This window comes from Thrips palmi, unplaced genomic scaffold (assembly GCF_012932325.1).
Source record: "Thrips palmi isolate BJ-2018 unplaced genomic scaffold, TpBJ-2018v1 HiC_scaffold_3, whole genome shotgun sequence".
In the NCBI taxonomy this organism is placed as follows: Eukaryota; Metazoa; Arthropoda; class Insecta; order Thysanoptera; family Thripidae; genus Thrips; species Thrips palmi.
In genome coordinates this window covers 11,133,802-11,143,249 of record NW_023144630.1, presented here as the reverse complement: position 1 = coordinate 11,143,249, position 9,448 = coordinate 11,133,802, and the positions used below count along the sequence as shown (strand labels likewise).

The 9,448-nt window shown below is 42.1% G+C and overlaps 2 protein-coding genes across 2 annotated transcripts; one reads left to right on the top strand and one right to left on the bottom strand.

Annotated features, from left to right (window-relative positions):
* The first annotated feature begins 1,892 nt into the window (after window positions 1–1,892).
* Window positions 1,893–5,774, top strand: LOC117647866. Its single transcript, XM_034389837.1, has 10 exons — window positions 1,893–1,901; window positions 2,621–2,625; window positions 2,710–2,876; window positions 3,283–3,335; window positions 3,416–3,577; window positions 3,686–3,847; window positions 3,924–3,989; window positions 4,082–4,201; window positions 4,287–4,521; window positions 4,670–5,774. The coding sequence occupies exons 1-10, from the start codon at window positions 1,893–1,895 to the stop codon at window positions 5,656–5,658; spliced, it is 1,968 nt and encodes a 655-aa protein (XP_034245728.1). The 3' UTR covers window positions 5,659–5,774.
* A 138-nt stretch (window positions 5,775–5,912) lies between these two features.
* LOC117648354 lies at window positions 5,913–9,427 on the bottom strand. The gene is made up of 3 exons (XM_034390850.1): window positions 9,396–9,427; window positions 8,822–9,305; window positions 5,913–7,773 (listed from the first exon to the last, which is right to left on the bottom strand). Exons 1-3 carry the CDS (start codon window positions 9,411–9,413, stop codon window positions 5,942–5,944), a joined length of 2,334 nt encoding a protein of 777 aa, XP_034246741.1. The 5' UTR covers window positions 9,414–9,427; the 3' UTR covers window positions 5,913–5,941.
* Between the last annotated feature and the right edge of the window lie 21 nt (window positions 9,428–9,448).

Sequence of the window (9,448 nt, the reverse complement as noted above, 5' to 3'; positions counted from 1 at the left end):
GAATTGGTCATTTCTTTCACTTCGTCAAAGGAGATCTCTTGGGCTTCAATGTGGTTCTTCCACTGGGCGATTTTTGTTTTGATTGAGTACTTTGTCCAAGCATCCCTAAGGGTATTGTACCACTCATCTGAGAGGACCACATTTTCTCATATTTCTCATTCAGGGTGTCGTTAAGGTCTTCCTTTAAAGGGAACTTGTCTGCGTCCTCTTCAACAATGGTCTCGATGATTTCCTTGGCCATTGATCATATTTCTGTAGTTGAGCGATTCTCACGTTTCGGGGTAGTTTCGTTTCTTCTGACTCCTGTGCCCAAACGAGCGCAGATATCGACATGGGGTTTGTTTCCGATGTTAGGGAGGGCCATTGCCCACTAAACGCACACATTTCGAAAAGTTCACGTTCGTTGGATTGGTCTACGTAGCGTTTGGAATACCCCAAATGTAACTTCCGTGATTGTCCAAAGAGAACATACTCGAACTTCCCGCCCCCAGTGTGGCGGTGGGGTTCGAAAATGCTGCCAACTGTCGATGGGGATTCGAAGCTTGGCATGTCTCGAGCTGATTTCAACCGAAGACCAAAACGCCAGACTTCTTTCAAAGGTACTTATGCTGCAACGAAAAATGTCCTCCGTATATTCAATTTCACTACACAAATTTCGAAAAGGCAGCTCTGGACTTCTCCCCAAGCCAAACTTTTAACTTTCCATGACACAAGCCATCAAAGTGGAGTCCCTGGGATATAATTGCATGGGTCGCGGAAATCTAAGATGCTGTACACGGTCTCAAAGCGGGCTAGAGCATTATAAAATGGCGTGTATCAACAATTACCTGTAACTTCCGTGGCACCCTTTACCCAATGTTGCAGCAGCACTGGGTGAAAAAATTTTCCGCTTAAATGTCGGGCTTAGAGTATCATTTGACCCTGGCACGACTTTTAAGCCACAGCAAGCCCGAGTCAGCCGTTAAAGCCGATTTTCACACTTTGTAACTTCCGTGATAACGTAATTTCCGTGATCAAAACACCCACTAAAACGTATGGGAATACCTTATGGCTCATGTTTTTAGGAAGGTAGTACAAGGTCTTTACTATAAATACCATTTGCCATAACTCTAGTATCATCCAGGACCCCAATAATCAGAACAACTTAATTGGATATTTCTCACTTTCGGCAAATCAGAGACGCCAAAACTACCCCGAAACGTGAGAATCGCTCAGTTCCCGAAGTCTTTGAGGGTTCTGCTCGTATTCTTGTTGACGTAAACTTTCTCCGCAGTGGTCCTTGTGTGGCCTTGGATGCGCGCTGCACCGTCCGAGACATCAGGTTCCATGTCCTTGGCCATTGTGGTTGTGGTTCTGCGGAGGAGTTCCCCATTGAAGCGGCCTTGGATTTGGTTTTCCTCGGCCCACTCCTGAATGTCCACGTCGAGCTTGACCACAGGCCCACCACTGAGACCAACAAGAAAGATATCATTATTGAATCTAGGTATTGAAGCCAAGGCCTTCCTTAGTTTCAGGTACTCGCGGCACAGCTTGAATTCACGGCGGTCCAGGACGACGGTGCATGCGCCGTCAGCATCCCTTTTGTCGAGGGGTGACCCACTGTAAAATTTTGTGTACAATGATTGTGTGAATGTGCAAGAATGTCCACGATTTCTCGCGTTTTTGCCACACATGTTGCCTACTTACAGGCGTTTTGCCTCCTGAATGTGGAATGTGGTCAAATTTTGTACAATGAATGTGGGAAGCTGTTCTCCCCTCGCCTTTTGTGCTCTGCCACCTCAATTGTGTACAAGGGTTCCATATCATCAGACTTTTTAGTTGCTTCAAATTCAGAAGTCTTGATTGACGTTGGAACACCACCCCTTACCGACTTGAAAACAAAGCAACACGAAATGAACCTTGTGAGCTCCCTGAGCACTCTAACCAGGGGGTGGAAACGGCCTAGGGCCGGCCTGGTCCCATGCGCGTTACTAGTGCGCGCGAGCGGTCTGGCCGGCGGGACCTTGCACCGCGCCACTTTTCGTTCGATTGTGACTATGTTTTCGGACAAAACCCAAACAAATTATACATTTTTGGAAAGGTTAATAAATTTGCCGCATTTGTACGTCAAAATTATGTGTCTAGGTGCCACGACGGCTTAGAAAACCAGTCCGGAATCGGAAACATGTCGAAAGAATGGCGCCAGTCGTCACAGAAATAACAAGTTTTCGTCTATTTAGAGGCGTTTTTCGTAGATACGTCCCGCGAGCCGAATGCTCGTTGATATCTAACAGAAACTTGGCAAAAGGTTTCAAAGCGATTCATTCATCCAGTAAAAAGTACTAGCGTAAATACTGTGTCTGGAAAATCGGTGCCGCCACGGCACCCAAGTCTTTATTAGATGCCAGTTCTGTTAAACGTTCAACCAGGCGGCCAAAAATAGGCCTATCCCATGTAAAAATGTACGCTCTTTCGATCTGCAGCAGCCGTTTTAACGTTTAAGAGCGCCAATATACTCAAACATTTTGCATTAGTCAGAGGTTGGTCGAGCCGACAGATTGACACCATTTTACATTGCACATTATAGAGCAAAATTCACTTACCTCTCAGGAAAATCCACTTATACCCGCTCTGACAATAGGTTTGGTGAGTGCTAATATGCCTTCACATTGAGGGAAAAACTATTTTCTAAAGTACTGCACAACAAAATGTAACTTGCTTGTAACGGAGCCGTAGCAGACGCTCTCGGAACGGTCGGGCGGTATGGCAAACTCAGAGGAACGATGATCCAGCAGAGAGACGAGCCGAGCGGCAGACGACAGAACACGCGATTTCGAGTGTAGGGATCTTGTTGGCGTACCTGAGAACACCTGTTGTGCAGCTCAGTCGTTTCCGAGGTGAGAAAAGGATTGAATTACAGCGCATGCCTTGCTTTCTTGACTCATCTTCCGAAAAACGCATCTGTCGGACCGCTCGGGAAACGCTAAATACATCTAATCCGCGGTGCAAAGCGATGCTTCGAGTACAGGTTATGAATTGATTTCCTCTGCCTCCTTTCACCGCACTAAAGTTTCTTTGCCAGTTAAATCCTACAGCCTTTCTGGCGCTGATGGCCCCTTTCGCCCTTTTCATGTTTTTCCCTCTTTCCAAACATTTATTTTTGTTTTCTGTTTGGCTGCTGCTTAGTGTGGTCTGCCCTGTTCGTTCCCTTCTGCTACACTGCAAATAACAAAACCAGATTGACTTTATGTTTAAAATGTAAGTTTTATAATATATTTGATTTCTTTTGTTTGTCTTTTTCAGTGCTGTTATCTGTGGATACTCACCCTACATCATGGCCAAAAACCTACGATCCAGTAAGGTAAACAATTTTACTGTAGTTTATCTCTGGCTTTTGCCTGTATTTTAAAATTATAATTGTGATATTTTTTTTTAGAAGAGTGGTGCCTCTAAACATGACTCAACACTGCCTGAATTGGATCCCACTCCAAGTAACAGGGGAGCCAGATCAAGGGCAACACGCAGGACCCAAGTTGAAAATCCCGTTGAAAATCCAGTCGAGCCCCCACCTACATCTGAAGCGACTGCTAAACCTCAGGTTTTGTATTTTTGTTTTTGATTAGTTACTGAAATTGAAGTGAGATTTAGCTTAAGAAAGTCTTTTTCTTTGTGTAGATAATAAAATTTATTTTTGATATTATTTTAGAAGAGTGGTGCCTCTACAAAGGACTCAACACTGCCTGAATTGGATCCTACAACAAGTAAGAGAGGAGCTAGATCAAGGGCAGCACGCAAGACTCAAGTTATAGAGCCCGTTGAAAATCCAGTCGAGCCCCCACCCACATCTGTAGCCACTGCTAAACCTCAGGTTTTGTATTTTTGTGTTTGAATAGTTACTAAGATTGAAGTGAGATTTAGCCTAAGAAAGTCTTTTCTTTGTGTAGATTAGTACAGGAAAAGAAGGTGCAGTAAGGGAGAGTTCAAGTAAAAGCAAAACTAAATCAACAAAGGTAACATTATTATTGCTATATTAAGTGTAAAACGTACAGCCAGTCACACAATGTAAGTGTATTATTGTTCCTTGTTTTTATCCAATTTCCAGGCAAAGTCTGTCAAATCAAAACAAGTGACAGTGAAACGAGCAACACCAAAGCAAGTAAAACCAAAAAAGAATAGAAAGGGAAGTTCTAAGAAAAAAGCTGCTCAATCAACAACAAGTGAAGTAGGTACATAAATACAATTAAGGGCCTTATTGTTTGTGGATAAACTCACACGCAGTCTGAAATTGCTTGTTTTCCTTTTCTCAGCATGCACTAGATGATGAAATTTATTTGGAAGCTAATGCAACTGTGGAGATGAACCTTGATGAAGATACCCAGTTGCCAGCGAGTGGAGTGAGTGTGGAAGCTTCACATGTCTCTGCTGGACAGTGGATTGTCACACCATCACCACCCTCAGAACCACTCATCTGTGAAGTGTGTCAGAAACCTCTCAAGACCAAGCATGGGCTCCGCAGACATGTTATGAGTCACAAAATTGCTGGTAAGTAGAAGTAATTTAATGTCTCATTTTTATTTGTGTAGACTTTTCACTCATTTTTTTCGCTTTCCATTGAATACATTGTGTTACATATTTTTGTTATTTATACACAGTATCAGTCTCTTATTGTATTATTAATTTTCTTTTGTAGATGCCAACTCACGTAGACCTTCATCTGTTGTTCTGCAGCCATTGGTGGAAGACATGGTTGTGACAACACTTGAAGAAATGCAATTGGAATTTGGTAAAGAGAAGAGAGAATATATAGAAGCCATTCTGAACTCAAGAGAGTCTGAAAACTGGAAAACTTTTTTATCTGAAATATCTGATCCATTCCTAGAAAAATTTTCCATGCCAACAAAAATTTTTCCATCTAATCAGTATGGAGATGAGTTAAAAGAACTGAATCGTCTTTTAAACAACAGGGAGGCTTATGCCCAACTGTTGAGTTCTTTTGACTGGCTCAATATAACTGTTAGTGTTCCACAGCATGTTCCGGGCATGGTCCTTTTTCGACTGTGTTCGAAGTTAGTCGATAAGCTTGCTCAGTTTGTCTTTAGAGAAATGAAGGAAAAGAAGCCAACATGTAATGAAGCTAGTGTTGAAAAAATGAGTGATATTGAAAGGGAGGCTTTTGTGATACATGTGAGAAAATTGCTTCAGGAGTACTATAAGAGAGGTCTCAAAGGTGGCTCTAAGGTTTGGCTCTCAAGATGTGCATGCATTAGGCAGAAATTTATTGAAAGTGGTGACTCAAGTGAAGTTCCTACAGTAGATATGGTTTTGGATAATCAATCATGGGAACAAGATAAAAGTGGAAATGTCAAGCTCAAACTAAGTGATAGTTGTGTTGATTTTTTTACTAAAGTAGAAGAGATTATTGAATCATTGTTTAAAGGGAATGAATCCGTTAATTGTGATAAAGTTGTTGATGTTGTATTGAAATCTATTGAATTGCTTGATGCATGGTTTTCTTTGACCATGCTTTTTTTTTCTGAAGTTGAGTCACTGGTTTTTATGAAAGATGTAATTTCAATTGTAGTTAATCTTTCTATGAAGCTGGAAGTTAATCGACTGCGAGAAGAAAACAGAGGCAGAGTAAATAAGTATGCTCTTAGGACTGATCTCAAAAGAAATTAGCAGTTTGTCCTGTGGCTACATAATAAGTTGACAAGTAAGATATGTTACTAATGATTGTAATTCAATGCTTTTAAAATTGTTTCTACATGTTGAAAGAAACCTAAATAAAAAATACAATTGAGTATGTTGAAGTGTTCATGTTAATAAGTTTACAAATACAGTACACACAGAAAGAGATTATTCTAATGAACAACTTAAGTTTTGCCATGATTCAGTGTATAAAAATATAACAGTACTAACAAAATACAAACTTAAACATAGGGCTTTTGTACAGAAATATATTTTATTTTCTGGGTCTGCAAGGTAACGGTTCTTCATCAATTACAAGCTGGCGGGTTCCTCTTGTGTTGCCCTTCTTGCCTGGGAGAGCTGCGCCCTTTTGCACTGTGAGTGCCAGGCTCTTCTGTAATACACCTTGTAATGTGGGATTGTTGCTAGCTCCTCCACACATTCTCAGAATTCCAAAATATTGTTCTAATTTGTCTTGGTTGAATTTCTTTGCATCAATTGAAGGGGCACCACAGTCCAGCAGAAACTTGACAGCACCACAAAATCCAAAGATAGTTATATGAAGTGATTCATAGGACTGACTGCTAATGGTCATCTTTTCTCTATCTTCAGCTGTAAACTCTCCCTCCCTATTCTCAACACTTTTCTGCCAATCTTGGAAAAATTTTAATACTTCTTTCTTCAGAGTTGTAGTAAGTCTTTCATCATTTACAGATTTATATGGCAAAAGGTTCTTGTTACTCTTGTTCCTTTTGCCATCAGGATCATGAGAGCCATTCAGGCAGTCAAAAAATTTATTGACTTCTTTTAAAAACATTAATAATTGTGAAGTCACAAGTCCATCGAACCGTTCATCATCCTTGTAGTCAGAAAGGCTTAGGCTGGCTGAGTTGCTCATGGTCTGGGTGGCATATTTGACATTCATCCTTGTGAATGCTGTGAGTTTCACATGAGCCCATGTCAACTTGTGCTTTTTAAATTTGTCTTTGATCGAAGCATTCAAAAGCGCCTCCAAGGCTGCCCAGCTTATGACCTCTCCGTCTTTCCACATTGCTCGGGTGTTGTAGTGACCATGGGAGTTAGAAAAACAGTTCCGAATGGTTTTGAGCAGATGAGGAGGATCAATCATGAAGAAAATGGGTCTGTCTTCTCCACATGCAATGTTCCTGGTGGAGTAGACAAATTCTTCTGAATGATCGTACTTAGCATGCATTTTGAAGAACTTTTTGTTGCAACCAGCTCCATCACCAATCAAAGTCAAAATCTTGATGTTGCGGCTTTCAAGGTTGAAAATCACATCCCAAGCTCTTGTGTAGAGCTGCTCGGCAGACAATTCTGTTGTAGGAAAAATTGCAACAACTTCATGAACATCCAGAGATACACCTTGCAACATAAACACAAGAACTTTCTTGGCCTCTTGTTTCTTGATTTCTCCTTCACCAGCCAACTGATTTTCAAGATCTGCAACACTCTGTTCAATTTCACTCAGGTTTACGAAACCAACAATGTCCCCAGACTTTGTCACCACTAATCCAGACTGGATACTCATTTCATCAAATAGTAAATTAAAATATCTTTGGTAATCTTCTGTTATTACTTTTTCCAGTTTCTCGGACAATAAATCTATGACTGCTTGCTGAATGCCTTCCTTGGCTTGAGTGAAGTGAGAAAAATCATACAGTCTCCTCTGAGAGGGTAGTTGTAGAAGTCCAGATTCTCTCAAGTATTCATAAGCAGTCGGGGATAAGCTCTGGAGATGCAGAGCAATCTTAATCATCATTGGATTCCACCGCATTGTTCTGGGATTCGATTGTTTTGAAATGGCTTTCATTTGCTCACTCCAAAATAACTTTTGGATAGGTGTCATTTTAGTTACATTTTGCTTCATTACATCAAAGAAATCCTTGCTGAGATGTTGGTCTACTACAATACTTTCAGATTTTATCATCTGACGCACTTTCTTTTTATAATATCTTATAGTCTTGCCTGCAATTTTCTTTTCTTTTGCCAATGACTTTGTTTTAGCAAGAAGTGCTTTTCTCAACAAATACCTGTTGTTGATTTTTGACAAGTCTGATTCTTCAGCCCGATCATCCCTCCATTTTTGGCCCGCCCTTCTATTCAAAAAATAGGGGAGGGCCTATGCATTTGCCTTTGTGTCTGTGTGTTGTTGTTTTTGTTGTTGTTGTTGTTGTTGTTGTTGTTGTTGGCGTCTGTGTACAAGGAAGGAGTTGAGCTAGAGTAACCAGATTTGGAGGGTACTTCAGGAGTACCGTCCAAACAAATAATCCGGTGGTGCAAATCCCGTCCGGGTCGCACAAGGGCTGCTGCAGGTGCATCATGGTTTACATGAGCGGGAGGGGGATTTCCGCCATTATTGGTGCTAGCAGGGCACATAGGGGTATTTTTGGAATCGGGCGACGAGACAAGATGAATGGACCTGGTCCCGACCCCATCGGCCGCTTTTACAAGTTGGCCAGATCAGGATCTTCAAAAAAGGGGGTCGACCGACTAAAAAATTTATTGCAGATTTCGATTGGTCTCAGCAAGACCTTTTCAACGAGGGGTCGGAAAGGGGGTCCAGGAGCCCGACTTCGTCTATTAGTCACATCAGGATCTTGAAAAAAGGGGTCGACCGACTGAAAATTTTTACTTAAGTTTCGGATAGGTCTTGGCAAGACCTCTTCAACGAGGGGTCGGAAGGGGGGTCCAGGAGCCCGCCTTCATGAGTTATGGGAAAAAGTGCGACGGACTCGTTTTGCGCTCCTGCTGTGCCTCTATTGCAAGGAGTTGCAGTAGCATGGCAAATATGGGTATTTTCGGAATGAGGGCGAAGAGACAAATGAAATGGGCATATTCTAAGGTCAGTTGGAGTAAAAAGTGTAAGGACTATTGCATATTGTGAATGGAAGGGCGGCCTAAGTCACGATGGTACATCGATAACTTTGCTTTACCCGCTCACGGTGTGTGTGATGCGAGCGGGCCGAAGGCCCGGGCCTTCGACTGGCCAAGTTGGGTCTGATGCGAGGGCCGAAGGCCCGAGAATAGGCCGCCGGCAGGCCAAGCTGGGCCGGCCCCCTGTCGAACCGAGTTGCCGGCGCAGCGAAGCGGAGCTGGCAACTCGGTTCGACGGAAGGGCGGGCCCTAGCTTGTTTTTGTTTGAAACTTAGTCTGTTACATTCACAGGCTTCACACCTCTTTGCCTCCATGTACACTAACGTGCAGTCTTTGCTTCTATATCGTGGACTTTGAGAGCTGCATTTGTCAATTTGCCCCATTCCGAGTTCTTCAGCAGCGTTCCAGGAATCAGTGTAAGTAGTTACTCCTTCACACAGCTTCACACTTTCAACTACAGTGGTGAGAATTTGGAGATATTGGGCAAGATCAGATATCTTGCTCTGATCTGGCTGAGGCATGGTCAGAATAAAGTTGTCCTTTGGCAGTTGGTTGTTATTGAAAAATATTTTTGTCCCTTCATTGGGGGACCAAACCACTGCCCGTTCAACGGCCACATTTTCATTGTCTGTTAGCAAAGTAAGGCGGCACATTTCATTTCTTGAATCAACACTCCATTTAGAACCTGATTCTTTTAGGCTGTGGTGCAAATAGTACACTAATGCTTCCACTGCTGAGATCTCCTGTATAACAAAATGATACAATTATTATTTTTTTTTTCAATCTTATTGATAAATAACATGTGTGACAAAGCTAATAGGAATCAAACTTACAGATGGAAAATCCTCCATGCTTAGTTGGCTTTCCTGGCTAGAAGGGATATCGG

Excerpts from the sequence above, each read along its gene's own strand:
- LOC117648354 (XM_034390850.1), bottom strand. Across the intron at positions 7,774-8,821 it reads CAGACTAAGTTTCAAACAAA|AAAAATGGAGGGATGATCGG; the intron begins AACAAGCTAGGG and ends GAAGGGCGGGCC.
- LOC117647866 (XM_034389837.1), top strand. Across the intron at positions 2,877-3,282 it reads GCAGCTCAGTCGTTTCCGAG|TGCTGTTATCTGTGGATACT; the intron begins GTGAGAAAAGGA and ends TGTCTTTTTCAG. Across the intron at positions 3,848-3,923 it reads TAGCCACTGCTAAACCTCAG|ATTAGTACAGGAAAAGAAGG; the intron begins GTTTTGTATTTT and ends TTCTTTGTGTAG.